General features: G+C 42.9%; 1 protein-coding gene across 6 annotated transcripts in view; it reads right to left on the reverse strand.

Annotated features, from left to right (window-relative positions):
* Nucleotides 1-2,690: 2,690 nt before the first annotated feature.
* Nucleotides 2,691-22,791, reverse strand: part of STON1 (stonin 1) — a 34,896-nt gene continuing 14,795 nt past the window's right edge. For 2 of the 6 annotated variants that reach the window (XM_052698299.1, XM_052698275.1), the window contains exons 2-4: nucleotides 13,414-15,383; nucleotides 6,427-6,629; nucleotides 2,691-6,109 (exon numbers count right to left, since the gene is read on the reverse strand). In XM_052698299.1, coding sequence (XP_052554259.1) covers nucleotides 6,035-6,109; nucleotides 6,427-6,629; nucleotides 13,414-15,334 — 2,199 coding nt within the window. In that variant the 5' untranslated portion in view covers nucleotides 15,335-15,383 and the 3' untranslated portion in view covers nucleotides 2,691-6,034. Of the gene's footprint in view, nucleotides 6,110-6,426; nucleotides 6,630-8,309; nucleotides 9,698-13,413; nucleotides 15,384-16,328; nucleotides 16,476-18,471; nucleotides 18,594-22,791 lie in introns of those variants that run through there. The other 4 variants (XM_052698289.1, XM_052698282.1, XR_008210165.1 and 1 more) reach the window with 4 other exon arrangements.

The raw sequence follows: 22,791 nt of genomic DNA on the forward strand, positions 1-22,791 counted from the left end.
CATAGCCATCTATCTGCCAGCATTACCATACGGCAGTTTTATAAAGGTGAAAAACGTACTGAAAGAAAAACATTTATAAATGAGTTTCTCGCTTGCTATGGTCTTTCATTTATCCAGGGTGTTGCAGAGTTCCCTGAACTTGGAACTGTTTGCATATCTGACTTCAAAAAGAGGTGCAGAATGGGGAGATTGGTTCTGCAGGACTTCTCAGCTGTCTCAAAGAGAGGCCAGGTTACTTTGGATACGACCACAAGGACATTTGCAGAGCATGGCAAATAAGCTTCACCTGCCCTTCAAGTTAACGGTGTGTTTCTGTATTTTATGTGTCTAACAAATTTCACCAGCACAAGGCGCTGTAGCCATATCCTGTTTGTTGTAAATACTGTCCTGTATATTGCTGGTAAATGCCAAAGCCCCACCACCAAAGTCAATGTGTGAATTCCCTTCATGCAGGAACAGCACTCTACACCTACCCATAGCACACAGGTATTGCTTAGGAGAAAGTAAAAATAGAGGGTGAGGATACAACTTTCCAAGACAGACAGAGAGGTTGCAATGGGCATTGCCTGCTAATCAAGGCACTTGGCTATCACCTGAGGTCTGGCTACTACCTGGAAAAATGTCTGTTAGAAATTACTAGAGAAGATACCTTCTCATCAGGTGTGATCAGTGTGTCCACTGGACAAGAATGAAAAAAAGCCTGGTTAATTACATCCTTAAATTAAATCTTCTTTGAATAAGAAAATCTATAAAAATATCCAATAATAGCAGTACTTAATACTAATGAGCTACTTTTGATATTGCTGATCTTAACATAGTATCCGTGTCCTGCAACATAAAATGCAAGCCTGTCACGATTTTCATGCTTATGCATTTTCTTAACATTTAACCCCACTCTGTAGTGTAGAAATGCACCAGATATTTTGCCCAGCCTCACATAAAGCAGTTGGGAACAGCATCCAGGTTTCATCAGTCTAAATTCAGCTTCCAGTCCAGCCCTCCCCACTGCAGTTTCTTTAACAGCTCTCAAGTGTTTTAGAAGCCGGGCTATCAAAAAGATTAGTATGCTGTTCAGATCCTCCTGATTTTTCAGGGTTTTGTCAGCATTTGGGATAGTGATGCTTAAGGGCACCTCAAACATTCATTTACCGGACAGGTTTTAATTTGTAATTATTTATACTCCTCTTGATACGTGACGTCTAGGGAAGATTTAATTTCGGATGATGAATCTTTATTATTCATTTTTAAAAATACTGTTTTCCAATGCATTACCACTTGAAACACTGTCAGTGAACTCAGATGCTTGGTAGAGAATGCCCTCTGCTGTTAAAAACCAGTATTGCTGCTGTTGAGGAACATCACCAGCTCTCTCGTTCTTAAGGTATTGTTTTACAGCTACCATCTCGCTCCTCTTGCCAAGTAAAAGTAATCATTCTTAGAAGAAAGTGCTTGCAGGATCTGGGCAGTCCTTATGCAGCAGCCTTGACATGGGCAGAACTATTAATTTCATTTTAAAGATATTATCTAACACGCTGCCTTTGTTTTCAGCTGTTGGTTTAGAGATATGGTGCTCTGGTATCATAACCAGTTTTATTAATAGTGTGGTTTTACTGTGAGCTCCTTCATTCTTTTGGAGATGTGAGACAGATAAAGCTGGGACCTGTGATTCATTCCTCTCCCATTTATGATGTGTCACTCCTGTTTCCTCATGTGACTCTCCTGTTTTTTTACCTGGTTCAAACCACTTTATCAGAGGAACTGTAGGAAAGGCTTTCTCTGAATTCAATTTAATGATACATTTTCTAGATATTGGGGAGCATAAGAGCTCTGGCCTGTAAAACACCAGTATAAAAACAGCACTCCTGGTAGACTGAATACACCAAATAGCAGAATACAGCTCTGCTCTTCTAAAACACCCAGAAACTCATCCAGCATAAGTAATCCTAATTACGGATGAAATAAACCTTGCCTTTCCTGAATACTCAACCTCCTATCTTGTATCCCCAAGAAAGCTCTAGCCCTGCTCCAAGGCTTCCCAACTCCACTGTGCTGTGTCTAAGAGGTGATTCTTCTAAAAAATTACAGGTCATTTTTAAATTAATTTTACTAATGAAAGAGCTGTAAAACAGCTGAACATAGCGCATGCTAGGAAACTGTCCTAAAAATAAATGTTTACGTGCTTTCACCTGCTACAGAGACAGCAGCACAGGATAAGTGGCATGGTTATTTTATACTTCAAGGCACTTCCTTGAAGTGCTGCCCCACAGACCTCTGCCTTACTCCTGTATTTCCCCACTGTGACTTCACCCTTCATTATGAATTGCAGCTCATTTCAAGAACAGACTTTGAAATTTCTGAAGGTCTTCAATGATTGTCACTAGGTTGCATTCAAACATCCCAGGGAGTTTGGAGAAGCAATGGATAGGAAAAAAAAAAACATTCATTGGCTTACTATTGTTATGTGAATGAGGCAAAAAGCCTGCAGTATATGATCATTAATGGAATATGTAGTTCAGCTTCCTGTGACCAGCATCATTTGAGACTAGGAGTGATATCCCCCACTCATACACACAGTGCAATTCCTTTTTCTAATGAACTGCAGTACTTGCCACTACAAGATCAACCAGTTAATTACAGTAAATGTAAAACAAGCTTGATAAATTGTTAGTGAAGGGACAAGAAACAGCAAGTTTGAAATACAACTTTATTTTTTTAATCAATACGCAATCTACAAAATGTTATTACAAGATCATCAGCATGATCCGTTTACAGTTAAACTGACAAAAATAAAATTATATTTTCCATTAAGAATAACAGCTCTGCTTCAGAGTTATCAAAATTACAGCTAAGAATTACTAACTGCAGCAGTTAGTTACCATGTTTAGTCAACAAAAAGACAAATAAATGTGAAATAGAGATGTGAACACCAGTACTGCAGCTGAGAAGTCTGTCAAATAAAATAAATGCAACTAGAAGCAACGTGTGAAAGTACATTTTCAGATGTAGAGTTTTGGGCAATTTATATGGAGCACAAGGATGACCGTGGCTTGGCATCACATTCAATGGAGTGCACCACCACCCTCATTTCTAAGAGCTGCTGCCCAGGGGCAGCCAGAGCATCAGTCCCTGTCACTGCAAGGCTTCAGCTTTGACACTCAGTTACGTCTCCTTTCATCTCTTTTGTTCTCTCTTCTGGTTGGAATAAGCATGCGTTGCAGGTTGCTTATTGACCAGTATCAAGAATATTCTACAGTGTTTTCATTTCCTGCCCATTACAACTATTCATTTCTTTTTCTTTTTGCCACTCCTTTATTCTCACAGACTTTGATGCAGATCCCATTTTGTCAGTTAAAAGACTTCCATCGACTTCAATGGGTGTTTTTGAATCCAAAATTATATCAAGTATTATCTACGGTAACACAACTAGTATAAGAAACATTAATGCAAAGACGTTTGTCAGTTTGAGCAAATGCAATACTTTGTAAATAAAGAAGATGCTTTAAAAATAGCTGTTCTCATTGACTTCCATTTAAAATATAAAACATCCCAAGCTCTGCTTCTCTTTTGGGAAGGAAACCCAGGTAACACCTAAATACTGCCCTGCAGTAAATTTTAGTGAAGTGTACGCATCTGAAGTGAGCAGAACAGTTGGAAGAATTTCAGTGAGTGCAGGTGCTAGCTGCAGGCAACACGTACACACAAACCCTGCTTCCTTGCACCATGCCAGCATACCTCATGGGCTATTAAAGCTCCAAGTCCTTCTGCCAGCTGGACACTGAGTACCTCGACATGTTATAGCAACTATTCCCACCCCAGAATACAGTCAGACAATTTACTGCCCAGATTTCTAAACAATAAAGACCGGTATGTTTACTTACCATCAGCTACTATAGCATTCATAGAAAATGATAGCCATTAAGTGTTAAACACTGAGAATATTTGTTCAACTGGTTATATTCAATGGTAGCACACAGAAGAAATATTAGAAAAAGGGAAGCCAGTGTTTCTGCTTTAGATTGTTGCAATAGAGAGGGGAGTTAGAATTTGATGGGGAGAATAAGGTCAACCCAAACTTTCTTTCATTGAACTGCCTTGTATTTTTCAAGTGTTCTGACAGTAAGGCATACAAACACCTGTTTGAGACTGAAGAGGGTAATTTTTCAGCCTTAGACTTGTTGTGAAAACCATGAATGAAACACTAACTTTCTTTCATTCCATCTTCGTGGAATGGATTCCCTGTGTCCCTGATCCCATTGCTACTAAAGCGAACACAGTCTGGCAAGCCTTAGACTGAAATTCACAATTGTGCCATGTGGATAAATGTATGAGGCTGCTGAATCACAGCCTGAACCTCTGATAATCACCCTGAGGTGATTATCAGAGTCAGCCATGGGAGCACAGGTGAAGGCAATTCAGCTGTGCTGCTGGAACGGGTGGAGCCTGGCTGCACCTCTCCTAGAGCCATTTAAGAGCTGGCTGCCAATAAAAAGGGATAATATGAAGATGACAAAATAGCATCATAGTCTTTTTGCAGCTTTGGCAGTGCAATACCCATAAAAGCCTGCTCCCAGGACTTACTACAGAATCTATTACCCATCTCATTCTCAGCTTCCAAACAGGGAGAAAAGTTTATCGTGGTGAACTACGTTCATATTACTTCTGTTTCCTCCGACTGGTAACTTCCTCAGTGCATATCCCACATTTTTCTACTTTGGCAGAATAACATTTATCTGTATTTTTACAGTCGTCACATAAGCAGTTACAAGCTGTAGAAAAATATAAAGTGAAACTTTGTGCATTACTGTATTTTTGTTCTCCAAACATGTCTGTTCCAAGTAAGGATTACTTTAGGAAAAAATAAAAACATGCTAAGAATATTTCTTCAATTTGCTGTATTTCTTTTCTTGGAGTGGGGATTACAGCCTGCATAAAATGATTAAGGGAACAAAGCAAGTGGAGAAACTCTTCCTAAATTACAATGATAGGACATTAATACATTAATAAAGTGTTGGTAGCTATTTGGTGAAGTAACACAGCTTCACTTCCCTTGTAATAGTCTATTCCTGCACTGTTTCCCTCCAGAAAGGCCTTCAGCCAGTGGCATGATGAAACCTCACTTCCCACATATGGGAAGACATGTTCTCTGTCTTGAGGCTCCTTCAAGCAGCAGTGCAGAAGCTCCTGCAGTTTCCAAAGCAATATCTGGACCCTGCATCCTAAAGGAGCAATTGGTAGCAAGTCACCAATTTTTCAATTTGTGAGCAAAGCCCTCTGCTGGTGTAAATTATCAGAGCTTCATCAAATGAAATGGAACTGGGCTGATTTATGCTGGCTGAGGATCTGCCCCCTCACTTGCTGCAGCAGAGGGGAAAAAAAAGTCTAATGCTGACACAGACAGAAGTGCTGGGAAGGAAACGCTCACTGCCACAGAAAAATGAGGAGTATTACTGCAGGAGAACCTTTCCCATTTTACCAGTGAAATCACCCTGGTTCTAACTCATTAGTTGAAGCTCTCATAGAGAATAATATTACAATTTGTTCTGCTCACATAAATTGTGGAGAATGGAAATATGGAGGATGGAGCATTTCAAGCATCACTAAAAAAATGTAATTGGTCCTGCTGGACTCTACACAGATGCTGGTCTGCATGTAAGAGCCCTGGCAGGTTTTATTGCTGAGTATTATATATCCAAGTGACTCAAACTCTTTGAGTAGTGCCGTTAGGTTGCAATGTGGAATATGAGATTGTTCCCAAGTCATAGATATGCAAGAGGAAAAAAATATATTGTGATCAGTCAAATAAGTGCTCATATCTTGCAAACCTTTATAAGCAGACCTTGTCCATCAGTTTTCCCATGACAGGAACATGACTTGAACACAAGCCAATAGAATGAGTGCTGATTTGCAGAATCAAACCCAAAAGCACTTAAAAATATATTCAGCGACTTCTTTTATGTGAAAGTAGGTCACTGCGCTGTTTCTAACAATAGAATTTCCTGTGTAAATACCCTACAGTGATGCCCGCTGTTCTCTTTCACTGCATCAAGCAGTTGCCAGCCTTATCTGGATCTTCTCCATCAAGCCGAATCCACTTCTTTTCAATTTCAACCTGTAGTCAGAAAACAAAAGGCAGGTAGAATTAGCAAACAACTGAAAGCCTGATCTGCAGCAATGGCACAAATAAGACGTTTCCAGACCAACAGATTTCAAAACCACTGCTCCCAAAAATAGCTCACTGAGGAAAAATAAGGCTGCATTTACACTTCTGATCAAAGATGATGTTGAAAAACAGACATTGAATTATTTTTTAACGATTCCTTTGCTTGAAGCCATTATCTCAAGCAAATGAAAGGTTAGAATACTGTATGAAGAGAGTAGGGCAAAGGAAGAAAAGGGAAAAAATTGGAAGTGCAGAACTGAAGATACCTGGCAATGGTAAAAAGCTTTCTGAATCACGTGCTTCTGGGGCTGCACATCGCTCTCGACGCCCAGTGACTTCACTTCTGTCCCTGAGGCACAGGTATCGTGAATGACGAACTGCACAGTGGCGAATGGATACCAGTCAGAAGGTATTTCCTGGTCTGATCCTAGCTCCAGTTTGTAGGATAGGCTGTGTGGGTGATCTGCACCTTGAGAAAGGAAGTAACAGACAAACAAACAGAAAAAAAACAAGCATCAGTTAATTATCTTTTTCTTTGTTTCTAACGCGTGGTTAATCTGCTGGCAGGAGATCACAGCTCTATCTTTTATTAATGCAAAGCTATTTTGTTGTACATTATCCTATCAACTTTTGCTGCTCAGACATATGGAGGCACCTTACTCACTTTTTTCTCTTCAGCACACTTTTCACTGTAGTTCTACAAATTAATTTACATACAATCTATTAGATCCTCCCAGCTTCTGATTAAGAAGAGAGTAGTAAAAATGACTGCTAAAATCAGACTACAAGGGAAGAATCTGTTTTCACTCAAAAATACATTTCTTACTTTAAATCTCACAGAAAAATGAAAACTGGAAGACCCCAGCTTAGCCAAGACAGGGATGCCTCCCTGTGCCCAGCAACTGCATTTTCCAGAGCTTTCTGCTGTAGGAATTTCACTGGGATGTTGACTGCAAGAAATACAGCTATCTTACATACCATCATTTATTACTGGAGGTCTACAGTAGGCAGATAAGGGCACAGCTCAAACAAGATGTGGTGTGGCTGCCAGGATACAAGCTGCCTGCACGCCTTTTCTAGTTTTGCTTCTGCTATGGGAAAAGAACATTTCTACTTCTCCCCAGCGAAGACGCTGCAGAAGCAACTGTCCTGTTGTAAAGTGGAAATGGTAAAAGAAACCATTTCTTTCACCCAGTACACAGGAACACCAGAGTGAAAGCTGAGATCGGCAGGACCACTGGGCAGGAAAGCAGTATAACATAATGAAAATAACCCTATCACATCTGCATTGTGAAATTCTTCAGGGCATAAAGAAGCAATTCTGCCTTTCCTTTCTTCTCCAGCATCAGAATAAACAACCAACTTCCATTTGGCTTCAGGCCAAGAAAAGCAAAGAAAGGATTGGTCGTATTTGGTAAAAGATGGGCTTCACACTGTACATTTGGCTTTTATCCATTATACTGACTGGCATCTCAAAGTTTAAGCAAAAGGAGTCTCATTCTTTCTTCTACCTGTTCCAGCTATCAATTCTGCACCCAAATGAAGGAAATACTGCAGGCAGAAGTAACATACACCGAGCTTTCTCCATCCCGTGGGAATCATCAACATAGCACTCTGTATGTAAAGGCCCAACAATGGCCTTTATAACAGCCAGCACTGATGAAGGGAAACCCAACGGAGCAGCACAGGCAGAAAAACCTCCTTGTAGACTTTTCAAGCCACCTACAGCCCCAGTCAAGGCACAATGCTTCACATCCCCTGCACACTTAAGAAACAACGATCGCCCCCAAAACTGCGTCCCATGACCAAAAGCAGCAGAGTTGTCATCTCCTTTTTGTGTGACAGGCAATTGCTCAGTTCACTTGTGCACAAACCAAGCTCAGAGTTGTCCATGCAGCCATAAGGCAAGGTTGTTATGGTTGTTAAGTAGGAGACACTGATTGTGACTTGTGCTAAATTTGGTGCTCCTCACATGTGTGAGACATCACTGACACCTATGAGTACACTATGGGACTGGGTCCTTCATGGCACTAAAGAATGTTGATACTCAGTTTACATAAAGGTCTTAGGCAAAGAAATGCAATGCCAGGGGCATGCAGCACGTGGTTAAAGTCTCAGGACAAAAAGACATTACGCAAATAGACAAAACTGTAATTTCAGGTACTTTATTATAGAAATGAAGGAAGGAAGGAACACAGTCAGAAACAAGTATTCTAGCTCCTTGAGAAGGAAGCTGGAGGAAGACTAAATAACAGTGAGGAGATGACAGGTGACTTGTACACAGTGACAGGCAGGTCTCTCTCCCGCTGTGATGTGGGTCTTGTCCATGAATTCTGCTGGTAATCCCTTCCTGTGGCCAAGCACATTTCTCCTAGCACTCTCTTGGTCCACAATCACTCTTTCAGTCTGCCCAGACACAACAAAGCAATCCGCTGTTGTGCTAAGCCTTTCCATTCTTCAATCTGCTCTTGTTCCAGCAGTAGTTCTGACAGCAGCACCAACAGTGAAGGAGACCAGAAGTAGCAGTCCATTCCAAAGCTAAATTGCTGGCTGCCAACTTGTATCTGGCACTGCAACCTACCTGAGCTGTCCTCCTCATGATTTCAAGGACCTGCTGAGTTGGGATGTGCTAACTGCTCAACAGCACAGGCATAGAATCCCAGGCAAAACAGCAGTGGCTGCAACACTAAGATGGCAGATCATGTTCTCTCTCAGCCTCTTGAGGCTACGGTTGATAACAATCTGAGGAGAAAGCATTTGTTCAGCAGCATCTTTTTTGGAGTTCATTTATGATGGAAAGAAAAGAGCATACATCTATGGCTTTTTAGAAATCAGTTTCTTCCTGGTGTGGGAGGGAGGCCTTTGAAGAAACAAGCAGTAATGGGAGTTGTCTGGAAAAGTACTTTGTCTTCTGAGAATGGCAATCTGTGAAATAACCACTGCTTGAAATTTTTCTGGATGAATAAACATCTCATGGTAGATGTCCACATGATCTCAGATGAAGATATAAATGGGCTGTTCCTCTTGGAACTAGAGGGTGCTAGAGGATCCTCTTTTAGACAAGGCGTAGTTATGGTTCAGATACCACACAGCACTTAAAAATACATCTAGGCTTCTATTCCAGGTAACACAGGCTGTGACAGGCAGAGTGCGCTTCATGTGATCTCGGTGCTGGTAGGTTCTGGGGCTCTTTCTTTCTGCTAGGTTGTAGCCTGCAAAAGTAAAGATCACCGTTTTGGGATGTGGTTAAGGCTTCTGCCCCAAGTCCTCTGGAGCAGCATCCACTTTTCCCTTTTACTTACCCCCAGAACACAGGAATTCCCCCAACACCTACTGCAACAACATCAACGCCAGAGGTACTCACCTTTTGTAGACAAGTTCCTCTGCCTGCTGGTGGGCACTGACAGGAGCATCAGCTGTTGGACGTGAAGCGATCAACCAGCACAGCACTCAGAAGATGCTGAGCATTGCTTCAGTTTTCACCTACAATTTGCCAGTCCTCATCAGCTCTGCTCCATGAAACTGTTGTTTCCCAGCCTAGTACAACAGTGGAGTTAGAAGAAAGCGAGGCTGTGTGTACAAAACCTTTTTGCAAAAGAAACAGTAATGCTAAATAAACTAGTTGTTGACCAGAAACAGAAAATGGCAAAAACAAGCAGGCACAGGGTAAGCCTGTAAAGTTGCCCAGTGGAAGCTAAGAGAACATGTTATTCAGATGCTTGTCTAGCTGTGCAAAACACGTACTTTCAGGCATCATGGAGACATGGCCATCTGGCCTGCTGGAAACAAATCACTTCGGAAAGGTAACTGGATAATCTGGGGAGAAAAATGGAGCTTTTACTAGCTAACTTAGGACAGAAATCCTGCGTCTGAGGTGACCAGACAACTTGTTACAAGTTTTTTGAACTAAGAGACCTAAATCCTATTTTACATCTGCCAATCTGGTTCTTATCTCCAAGAAATATCCCAAACTATTGCTCCAATCCTCTGAAGAATAACAAACAAAAACAAACAGACGACTGTCTATGAAATGAGATTCAAGCTGTCATCTGGCATTCAGACAGTGCTTCACAGGCTGTTATTAATGTAACTTTGCTGCCTTTACTCATGCTACTTAGCACCCAGTCACCCGGGGTAGCGTTCAAGCAACCTTGATCTGAGAAAGGCTCATGAATTCAGACAATTCAGGCCATACCAAGGTTTCCAAAGAAGATTGGCATTGCAGAAAATACCACAGGCAGAAATTTACATAGCAAGAGATTAAAACACAGCAATTGCAAGTGTAGTGTCTCCCAGGCTCCCCAGGCAACACAAGTACATGGCTCTTCCAGTGCAAAGACCAGCCCCAGCGCTGTGCTAAAATCACTGAATGTTCTACATTTCTATATATAAAGTCCTGCTTTCACAAACAGCAGATTCACTCAATATGCAGCAACTTAATTGGATTAACCTTTCCAAAGCCATGGCTTTTTAACCTTTTGTCAATCTCTGCTAACACTCAGGCTCCCAACTCTCCATTTATACATCTAAATAAGCACAGGCAGCTTTAAAAATCTGCGGTATCTCAGAGCTGACATAGCGTTCGCTTCCCCAGCAGTTCTCCACAGAAGCAATTTAGTAGAACCCAGTGAATACTAACGCATTTCAATGCCTATAAATGGAATTACAACATGACTGCAAGCAATCTTTCCCTCTCCCTTCCCCCCTCCCTGCCCCGACCTTTTTTAAGCCTTGAACAAAAGCTTTTTGAAAGCAAAAACCTCGGCATATTTTTTCTTGCTGCAATAAACACATCAGGAATGTTTACATATTTCTATTAGTTCGATTGCCTCAAGATTTTTGGCACACCTTGGGACAGTTCTATTTTTAAAATCTTCATTGTGTACAGAATACTTGATAATAAGCTTTAAAATTTGACTGGGCAGAACTACTGCTGAAATGTTTTCTCAAACACATGAGCATTCCAAGAATACAGATGATTTTGCAGATCTCAGCCAGAGGAATTATTCAGATGTCCAAGGATTAAAGTACTCCAGAAAAACAATGTAAAGCTGTAGGATGTCACAGAAAGAAGGTTCTTGTTTTCAAACACCAGAAATCTGAGTTTAATTGTGCACGTCTAATCTTAAGGTGAACGAACTGCAGGGAATTAAAGACTTAAGAAAACTCATAATCTTCTTTAAAACTGCCTGACTAAAGCTGCTGACTTGATTTTGCAGAAGCTAACACTAAGGGAGTATCAAAAGGAATACTGAAGGAATATTAAAAGCGACCCAAAAATATAGTCCTGTAAGACTTGAGAAAACATCCCCCACCCCATTTTTGGTGCTGCGTAGAGCCAAGGGTTGGACTCGATGATCCTTATGGGTCCTTTCCAACTCAGGATATTCTGTGATTCTATGGTCACTTCCTCTCCAAGCAGTCATTCTGTTGTGGTGGAATCAGGAGAAATCATATGGCATTGGCCACAGGTCAAGGCAAAGGAAGAGGAAGAAGTGAGATGGTGTTAACACAGTGTCCTTTCTGGATTTGACCCCTGAAGCATTTGTGGCCTCCCTCCCACTGTTTAGATCAATAGAAATGGAAAGGCAAAATTGCTTGAGGTTCAGAAGACCTGAATGCCTGAACATGTACAACACAAAAGGCACCAGGCAACACAATGTCATCAGATAAAACCACTAGTTCTAGTCTGCCAGCAGCCACACAACACTACATGCTCACAGCCACCACATCAGCGTGTTGTTGCAGGATGCTTTGGAATGGTATTGTAGCACTAAAAGCAATCAAGTTCATCTACAGACTGAGGATACTACTCTTATTTCATTTGCTCCTGTTTCAGTTCTTCTGTTGATGAGATATTACAGTCACATAGTAACAATCAGAAGTATTCAAATATAGAACTGTAAATTGAAAAAAAAAACCACACAATTAAGCAACTAAGCAGACTGAACATAATTTACAGTTAGTTAAAATGGAGAAAAAAAATAATCCATTGTAGCATCTTTGCCTTTACTTTTTTTTTTTTTGATTGCTTTGAACATGAAGTCTTGCCTGCTTACACATCTAATTGTCAGGTGATCATGTCAAATTAGTACTAGCATACCTGAAACCAGGTATTTCAAAGACTAAACCTTCTCTGAACATTTTAAAGAAGTAATTAGTCCAGACAGTTAGGATATTACAAGACTAGCCCTATACTATATACTATACATATACCCCGTTTTTAAAAGTACAGATTTTGCCCAAAGTTGAGGTAATTGCTTTAATAATCTTACAGATTCCCAAAGTCTCAAATACATATAAATACCTATCCAAGGAAAGTGCCTTCACTCAACAGAGCTTAAAGCAGAACAGTATACTCCTCAAGAGTTTGTATACCTTTAGACAATGAGTACGTAAGCCTAGCAATCTCATAATATCATAGAATGGCCTGGGTTGAAAAGGACCACAATGATCATCCAGTTCCAACCCCCCACCAGACCAGGCTGCCCAGAGCCACATCCAGCCTGGCCTTGAATGCCTCCAGGGATAGGGCATCCACAGCCTCCTTGGGCAACCTGTTCCAGAGCATCACCACCCTCTGTGTGAAAAACTTCCTCCTAATATCTAACCTAAACCTCCCCTGTCTCAGTTTAAAACCATTTCCCCTTGTCCTATCACGAGCCACCCTCATAAGCAGCCATTCCCCTTCCTGTTCATACGCTCCCTTCAAGCACTGGAAGGCCACACTGAGGTCTCCCCAGAGCCTTCTCTTCTCCAAGCTAAACAAGCCCAGTTCCCTCAACCTTTCCTCACAGGAAAATATATTCCTCTGTCGTCAATATGACAAAAAACAGGAATTTTAAAACCATATATTTCTATGTTCCTGTGTCTCTAAATTATACTTTTTTTTGCAATTAAAGGGAGCCAACTATTTTACTTAGTGAAATATCAACAATTCCTATGTCTAAAACTATAAATCTAGCTGTCCTTATTGCTGCAAGTATCTACTGAGGTATCACCATCAGAGAGCAAACAGAATGAAGTGGGAGGCATTCTTTGGCAGTGCAGCTATTGCCACAAACTCCAGGCTTGAGGTTTACTCAAAATGATGAGATCCACTTTCATGCTACTGTAACCTTATAATTACTGACTCCACTGAATTGGGAAAATGCCCTTAAATAAAAAAATTATGCAGACAAGCGTAAGAGCAATGCAAAAACCCTGAGAAGACGTGCACCCAAGCCCATCAATTTATAGAGCAAATTATTTACTTGAGTTTTTATCTGGAAGCCTGTCTATCTTCCACACAACAGCCCTGTAGGCACTCTCATATTTTGCCGTTCCAACTGAGACTTGTATTACAGGATCAGATTCGATCTCATGTAAAGAACCAAGGCACGTTCTTCTATTCATTTTTGCTTTTAGGGACTTCTGCCTTTGCAAGTTCATGGTCCAAAGTGCTTTGACCCACTGTGCAGGTACTGGAAAGTGTATCATAACATTTTCACAGCATTTCACAGAGGGCAACCGTGTTGAGATCAGAGCAGTTGAAGACATATTTATAAAAGCCTGAAGTTCTACATATGCCCCCTGGACTACTACCATTGCCTTCAGAGAAAATGGAAGGTCTTCTCCATGATACTGCGTCCTGAAGCGCATCAGCTCCAGCCTACAGGCATCAGGGGGTGCAAACTTGATAATTCGCAATTGCTCAAATTCCTGCATTTTGACGCAGTTGTGGAAATGGCAATCAAGAATATTGATCCATTTCTTCTCCACCTCCTTCTCAAAGTAACGCTCATCCCTCTTCTGGAGTTCCAGGTCGTTTAGAGTTAGAAAGCAGTCCGTACCTCCATTCACAAAACACAGACAATAAACATGTGTGATAACAGCACTTTCTGCAAGCTTTCCTTCTCCTTTAGTGACTTTTCCCCAAAAGTTATCCACTATTTCCAGGGTCATTTCTTGCTCTTCATAATTTCTCCTTTGCTTAGAAGTAGTAGGAAGCTTCATAAGCTCTTCCTCAACTGTTACAAGGAAATCAGTGAAGTCATTATAATCTGTGGTTCCCAGCTTTAGCATTTGCTCAACCTCTGGCTCATGGATCACTTCTACCTTCGGATGATACCTTCTTTTCTCTGTATAAGATACACATTCAATCTTCACGGTGTGAATTTTTCCTGAAACATTATAGCTCTCTAATTTGGGTTCAGATAGCTTACAGTGTGGCTGAAGCTGGAATTCTTTGAAAGGTTTTTCGAGTCCTTTTTCATAGTACATCTGTAATATTCCTCCAGCTAGCACCCTAAGGTAAATAGGGCCCCATTGCCGAGATGACATCATATTCTTCTTTTCAGGAATCCTCAGCATGAACGGCCATCCATCAGCTTTCCGGCTCCTGAACAGGCTGTGAGGAACAGCTGGGGGATCTTTGTGCCATTCATGAGAACCAGAGATGGGCAGAGCTCCCACAGCATCAGAGCCATCAGTTTGCAGGTGTTCAAGCCTCTCACAGATGTAGCTGAAGGAGCCCTGGTTAAGGCTCTTCTGATCGTGGCAAATCTCTTTTTCTTTAGAATGACAAGTGCCCTTATCAAGTACTTTATCCTTCCCGTACGCATTGATGTTAGCTGGTGATGTGCTGAGCGAGCATCCTTCCTTCCAAAAGGGACTGGAAAAACCACAGTCAGTCTGGAAGTATGGGAACTGTCCTGCTGCTGCTGACTCTTCTGACTTGTCACAGCTTCCTTGCAGACCAGTGTTTCCTTCATCTACTGATTTGGAGAATGAAGTCTTAACTGAACCATCATTAGTCAAAAGAAGGCTGCTGGGTTTCTGCAAGGCTAGGGAAGAGCAAACCCCAGGTGATGGAGGGCTAGCATTTGGTGGCCATTCAGGAATAGGATAAAGGACATGAATCCCGTGCTTCTGGATGCCTGGGTATTCTCTGGTAGGTGTAGTAAGTGGAGAGTTACTGGGTGGGCCAGGACTCAGGTAGAAGTCGACTACAGGAGATGAGAGTGGAGTGCTACCTGTAGAAGATGATCGACTTGAAGATTCATGCACAGTAGAGAGATTGAGTTTCAGTCCATTTGCTTTACAACTGCTCTGATTATGAACCAGTTTCTGAGGTGACTGGAAGAGTGGCTCATCATCAAAGGTAACCCAGTTGGCTGGATTTGTGGAACACATCTTGTAGGAGAAATCTGAAGCACTCGCAGATATATCACCGACAAACCATCTATGAAGAAACAACAGACATAATCTGAAATCAATTCTCTTGAGAGAAAAAAAATGCAAGAAACCCAACCCTTGCAATACTCAAACCACACAAAGCTTAAAAATCACGTGCAGTTTACAAGCCATATAGAATCATTAAGTGGTTGGGGTTGGAAGGGACGTTTTAGACCATCCAGTCACAAACCCTCTGCTGTTGGCAGGAACACTTCCCACTAGATCAGAATGCCCAAAGTCCCATCCGGCCCGGCCTCAAACACCTCCAGCGATGGAGCAACCACAACTTCTCCAGGCAGTGCATCACCACCCTCATAAAGAAGAATTTCTTCCTTTCATCCAATCTAGACATACCTTCTTTTAGTTTAAAATCATTGCCTAATCTAATGTACTTTGTGTATTACATGTTTCTGCTCTTGTCATAGACAGTATGATATCCCATGGGTGTCAAGGACCATATAAAAACAATATTTTCTACCGTACAGCTTAGCTGCATAATACAGACAGAGATTTTTCTATACTGTGCCTCTGCTTCAAATGAGGTGCACTCAGAATGGTGCAGCTGTCTCCAAGAACAAATCTGGTGCTACACTGAGCTGATGGAAAAGGCGCACATATTACTGCAATCGTGGTAAAACCAGTCCACCAAGTTAACTCATGCAACGAACAGCCACTGCAAGGCAGACACTCTCACTGCATTACAGGCACAGGTGACAGCACCCATATGAGCATCTGCAGGCGAGAGGCAACAGAGAGGATGCTGCCAACATCAGAACCAACCTGTGGCTCACAGCCTGCTCCATGCTCATACCTGAGCTGCCTCCTGGATCTGGGCAGTTATCAGTTCACTTCTTGCACCTCTGGACTCACACCCTTAGAGATCACGTGTCACAGTGAAGATAGGAATGCTCAAGAAAGAGCTAGCCATAAGAGAGCCCTTGTGAGACCTCACCTGCAGCACAGTGTCCAGGCCTGAGGCCCCCAGCACAATGAAGATGAGGAATTGCTGGAGTGGCTCCAGAGGAGGGCCGCAAAGATGTTCAGAGGGCTGAAGCACCTCTCCTATGAAGAAAGGCTGAGAAAGCTGGGCTTGTTCTGCCTGAAGAAGAGAATGCTTTAGGGAGACCTCACTGCTTCCAGAGGGGCTTATGAAAAGGAGGAGACTAATGTTCTATATGATCTGATAATGAAAAGACAAGGTGGAATGGTTTTAAATTAAAAGAGGGGAAACTCAGGTTAGACCTTAGGGAAAATTCTACACTCAGAAGGTGGTGAGGCCCTTGCACTGCTGCCCAGAGCTGTGGTGCCCCATCCCTGGAGGTGCCCAAGGCCAGGTTGGATGGGCCCTGGGCAGCCTGAGCTGGTGGGGGGCAGCCCTGCCCACAGCAGGCATTGGGGGTGGGTGGGCTATGAGGTCCCTTCAACCTGAGCCATTCTGTGATTCTATGATGATAGGAATACAATATACCTCTGCTGAAGTGCAGACTAGAAGCCTTCAGCTGCCAGTCAAGGCCAGTAAGTAACAACATATGCTATGTAGTGAATTGGCAGGCGTCCTGGAAAAAGCACCAGGCTTCAAATCAATTAATAAAACCACACTTCATCAAACACATTAACTTTGGTAAAGTGCACAGCTAGATGTCCTCTAAGCAGGACTGTAACCAGTATTTACTGGTTATTAATTATGCTTGCCTTTGCTGTTTCAAATAATTCACTGAAATATAAACTCATTGTAGGAGGTGTCATCCCCAAAGTTCTTCCTCCCCACTGCTCCTGACTTGATGCAGAAGTAAGAAATAAATTGCTGATGACTGCAAAGGAATCCACTACAATGAAGCACCACAGGGCCTATATAAACACTGTTCATTTGAGAAACATACTCTTATTGTGTCAGAATGCATTCACATTTGCCTGAAGGCACAAGGAAGGCAGAGTTCATTTACACAAAGCCACCTGCACACGCATTACTCTGTTAATTACACTTAGATAACAATGGCTTAGAGCCATTCTCCTTCATGTACAAACAGGCTATTTTCTAACTGCAAGGCAAGGAGGTGTGCACATAAGCATGTAACCACAAAAGCCATTCTTCATCTGTAGCGTTTGGAGAATAGTCTGTTTCTAAAGACAACAAACTTCAGCCAAGTTAAATCTTACGCTACAAGTCATTATTGCTTAAAATCTCTCCCTTATTTCTTGGCTAGTTAATAGCCTTGAAGAAATCAAACTGTGACACGAAGCACTCAATCTACTGCTGAACAAATACATGCTTGGCACGGAGACACTCTGGGCCTTCATTATTTTTCTGACCTCTCGACTTTTTTGTTCAGTAAAAATATTTACGCTATGCCAGTTATTTTATAAGCATTCTCCTGTCCACAGATAGAGAGGGGGAGTAAAAGAGCAAACAAGTTACAAATGGCTTTCATAGCTCACACACACAGCTATACTGTATCCTTCACCCACTCCACCCCTTCATCAAAGTCAAGGCGAAGGAAAATCACAGCTTGTTGCTCTCTAGTTTGGTCGTCACTTTCTCTCCTGTTTCACGCTCCCCTCCTCTGTCCCTTCTGTGGTATTGACTGTTTCTATGCAGAGCAAGCTCCAATGCTTTCAGCCTTGCTCCATCTGCATCTGGCATTTACAAAAAGCAAGCGACTGCCAGAGAGAGAAGAGCACAGCTGACAGCAAGCTCTCCTTGCTGCACGGGCTCTGGGAGAGATGCAGAGGCACAGCCTGACGGAAATGACGGGGAGCTCAGCAGGCTGCCAAACCCAGCCTTGCCTCCCACTGCAATGTGCTGGGGGGCAAACCACCAACTACTAAAGCTGCGTGAACAAAAAAGACAAGATTAAGTGGAAACATAAGCAAAGACCAATGCAGTTTACAGGAAAAAAAAAAAACATGCGTTTTGCAACCTAATTCCTTCTCACATGACAAATGAAGTTTTTCAGTGCCCTGTAATATTTCCAGATGTTGAGCTATTTCTTTTTCCCAGCTTCTGGTGCTACTCAGACTTTGTAAAATGTGATGTTGCAGATTACTGCAGATTCTTCCCGTTAGAAAATGCACTCATACAGTTGTTTGGAGCATACCTGCCAAAGATTTAACTTCAGTCACTGCACGTCTGTGAGGAAAATACTCGGGTAGATGGAGCTCTCCTCTGCACTGACATCATTCACATTCCTCTCAAAGACTGCAGCTTTCACCTTTTATTACTTTTTCAGAACCAAAAAAAAAAAAAAAAAAAAAAAAAAGAATACTGTAAAAGAAAACAAACAAAAACCCCAACACATGCACAAGAAGCAAACGTTGCAATAGAATCAGAATGGCCTGGGTTGAAAAGGACCACAATGATCATCCAGTTCCAACCCCCTGCTATGTGCAGGGTCGCCAACCAGCAGACCAGGCTGCTCAGAGCCACATCCAGCCTGGCCTTGAATGCCTCCAGGGATGGGGCATCCACAACCTCCTTGGGCAGCCTGTTCCAGAGCATCACCACCCTCTGTGTGAAAAACTTCCTCCTAATATCTAACCTAAAGCTCCCCTGTCTCAGTTTAAAACCATCCCCCTTTGTCCTATCACGAGCCACCCGCGTAAACAGCCATTCCCGCTCCTGTTTATATGTTCCCTTCAAGTACTGAGGGCCACACTGAGGTCTTCCCAGAGCCTTCTCTTCTCCAAGCTAAACAAGCCCAGTTCCCTCAACCTTTCCCCACAGGAGAGAGGTGCTCCAGCCCTCTGAGCATCTTAGTGCTCCTTCTGTGGACACATTCCAAGATATAGATAGCAGTTCCACTGCTACTGCTCCCTGATCGCCACAGCAACCACAAGGAGTGGAGAAAAAAAAATCCAAACAGGTCCTTAAGGGCTATTTTTGTGATGTCATGCTAATACGATGACATGCACCCTCTCCACTGTCACAGGCAGCACTATCCACCAAGCACTTAAACAGCCTTCACAGGCTTACCTACTTTATGCAGTTTGTTCTCTGATGCTGTTACAATAAGTTAATCTCGCCTCTCCAGTTCTAAAAAGTGCTTCAAATTCCTTCTTAAGAATTAGGGCATTCTTCCTTTAAAAGGCAGTAGAGTCAGGATGCAAAACAGATTTGTCTGGGCTCCAAAAAGCTCCCCTGGGATGCATGTAAGCATAACCCAAGCACTTTAGGTTACAGGAAAACAGCATGAGACACCATTGATCTCTATGACCACGCATGCTATGCAGCCCATAACATCTGAATTACATGCACGTGTAGCATCTCATTCAGATATGTGACAGGAAATGCCCTTTTTAGAATACTAGGATTACAAACAAAGCAGCCAGCTGAAATGACAGTTGATCCTAAATTAGACTCCAGCAAACCCAAAAGCTGAAATTAATTTCAGCTCATCCCATTCTGTCCAAAATCATTCTTGCTGTTTATCAGATGAATTCAGTCTCTCAGCATCTAACAAAGGTTGCAGCTTAATTTCTTCATTTTGTTACCTTAAGGACATAAGGAAGAGGATCCCTGTACCAATATTGTGAGATTTCACAGGCTGTAGCTATTACCAAGTCCTTTACTGCTTCTAAAATCTCAGATCAAGTTTGCAGCCAAAATACTGCTCAACTCCCGCAATCCGCTGCTGCAGTGCAAGCATAAAACTTGCTTGCTGCAAGGGGCAACTCAAAGCATTGGCTTTGGTATGTTTCATCCTTGTTCCTCAGCCAGCTGAGGTCAGCAACCTCAACCAGCTGTGTCTGCACTGCCCTGATGGACTATGACCCCCATACATCAGCACATGGAAATTACATCTCCAGGAACATCTTCATCCACTCTTTGCATGCTAACTTGGAAATATAACACAAAACTCTCCTAGTAAGCACTGTCCCATAACACCATATGAGTTTGTTGTACAAATATGCAGACAGTTCTTAAAGCATTTTGCCATAAAGTGTAATAGCTTCACGGGGAGGTACAAATTCTCTGCAGATTAAGCAATAACACACATATGATATATAAAATGCCCTAAACATTCTTGTAACAGCTAACGAAAATATGGCAATTTTATCTCTGAACTTTATAGCCATCTTCCTTGTATTGCTGTTTGTTTATCACATAACTACACTGAAAAGAAAAAGACAACCAAAACTTGAAGAACACTTTCTATGTAAAGCACAGGTTGATTTACGCTGATTTGCCTCAAGTTCTGTTGTAAGACTGCATATAGCTGCACTTTTATTTAACTCTGTTCCACATTTCCAAGACACAAAAACATCTTCAACCTATGCTGCAGCAAACACAAGCAAATGGCAAAGCTGACTGGAAACAGGAATTTCTTGGCTTTTGTTTGTGTTTTGGACATACACATGGGGTCTCCCACTGCATTACTCGTGCGCTAACTTCTCAAAAACAAGTTGCTGCTGTAAGGGTCAGCAATACTTCAAAGCGTGACAGGAACTGGCGCTTGCATTGCTGGCTCTGCAGGGCACGGGCACAGCTGGGAGAAGCTGTCAGGGTGGAATTCCCTGCTCCCAGCCTCAGCAGTGCATTCTCACATCCTCAGCATGAGGCAGGAGCAGCTCGCTCCGTCCCGAGTCATGCACAGTTTATGGATACAGCAGCTGATATCACACCCACAGGTGTGAAAAAAATTAACACTCTCAATGGCATCAGCACACTGCAGCTCCTGCAGAGCTTACGCTTGTGATGGGAATAAAGCAAACCTCACAGCTGGATACTGTCTGTGCTGGGGGAAAAAAATAAGGTAGCAAACATATAAACACTGCAGCAAGCATGTGGTAATAGGCTACCGTGTCATTAAAATGTCATGTCTGTTTACTGGCCCAAATGCTTTGTCCCTGGAGAGTGCCCAGAGCTGAGGACAAACACTAGAGTGCTGCAGAGCAAAACACCCACTTCTCTGCACTGCCAGACAGGGATGGCCTATCTTGTTCTGTATACACTAGAAGTCCAGCTGGAAGGGACCTTCAGAGATCATCTCCTCCCACTGCCCAGCCATCTCAGGGCCAACCAGAAGTTACAGCACTCAATGAGGGCATTGTCCAAATGCCTCCCGAACACTGACAGCCACAGGGCACCTGCTGCCTTGCTATGCTGCCCCTTCCAGTGTCTGACCACCCTCAAGGTGAAGAAGGTTTCCCAGAGCCCACTCTGACCCTGCCCTGGCACAGCTCTGTGCTGTTTCCTCCTGCCTTTGGCTCCCAGGAGCAGAGCCTCCCACTGCCCTCTGCTCCCCCTCCTCAGGAAGTGGTTGTATGGCAATTTGGCACTGCTACCCCAACCCATTCCCATCTTTGCCATGGAGTAACCAGACCAACCTTCACTGGTAGGTGCTGGAAATGAGCTTCCCATGCCTGGATCCATTCTACCAGCCCTTCCCTAGCACTTGCATACCAACTAATTGCAAAAACTGCCTCAAAAAGACAACAAAACCACACGTGTGACTGGTCCTGCTTAAGCAGAGCTCCCTGTGTGGCACACCATGCTCCGGCCCTCAGCTCATGTGCATGTTGTCATGGACAGGATGCCACAGTCTGCATGGAATGGAAAAGCTAATTTCAGAGCCTCTTTCCACCAACATTACATATCATACTGTGCACTGGGGGTAGAGGTGGGAGACACGTTCTGACAGTTTTGCATCATTATTTAAAGCCTCGCCATGCTGGGGTGGCCTATAGGCAGCACTGGCCCCCTTCCTCAAAAGCAGCACAGCACAGCCAGCAGAGCCCTCTGACACAGCAGCACTGCTGGCAGAGCCACCATCTGCAAACACTGCACCTATCTCTGTCACAAGGCTTGGGGACTCACAGCAACACAACTCCATTGTGTTACTGAATTGGCCCATGGCGTCAGAGGTGAACGTTGCTGAGACTGCAGCAGAGGTTGAACCTTCCTTCCCACATCTCTCTGCATTTATTGCTGTGGGACAGACGGCAGCAGAGGAGCAATCTGACACTGTGGCATCTGACATACAAGTGCGGATGGAGCAAAAAAACTGAATTGCTCCATGCAGAAAAAATGGCACCCACTGACATTCATGGATGCTTGCTGAAAGTTTATGGAGACCCAACAGTGAACATGAGCACAGTGAGGCTGTGGGTGGTGTTTCAGCAGTGGCAACAGCAATTACCTCCACTGGTGCAGATTTGCACAGGTGTAGCATGCAGGCTCTTGTTTATCGCTGGCAAAAATGCAGAGCTAATGGCAGTGACTATGTTGGAAAATAGTGTTCTGTAGCTGAGAATTTGCTCTATCAAAGAGTGTTCCGGCCAGCCTTTGTAGTTTACATGGAAATAAATAGGAGGCATTACTTTCAGAGCAACCCACGTGCAATTCCTATCTCAGTTGTATAGGAATCCTCATCCAGATTCCTCTCCAGAAGCTCCTCTGGGATGGACGTGAGAACAGC

Source organism: Tympanuchus pallidicinctus, unplaced genomic scaffold (assembly GCF_026119805.1).
Source record: "Tympanuchus pallidicinctus isolate F22 unplaced genomic scaffold, pur_lepc_1.0 scaffold1, whole genome shotgun sequence".
NCBI lineage: Eukaryota > Metazoa > Chordata > Aves > Galliformes > Phasianidae > Tympanuchus > Tympanuchus pallidicinctus.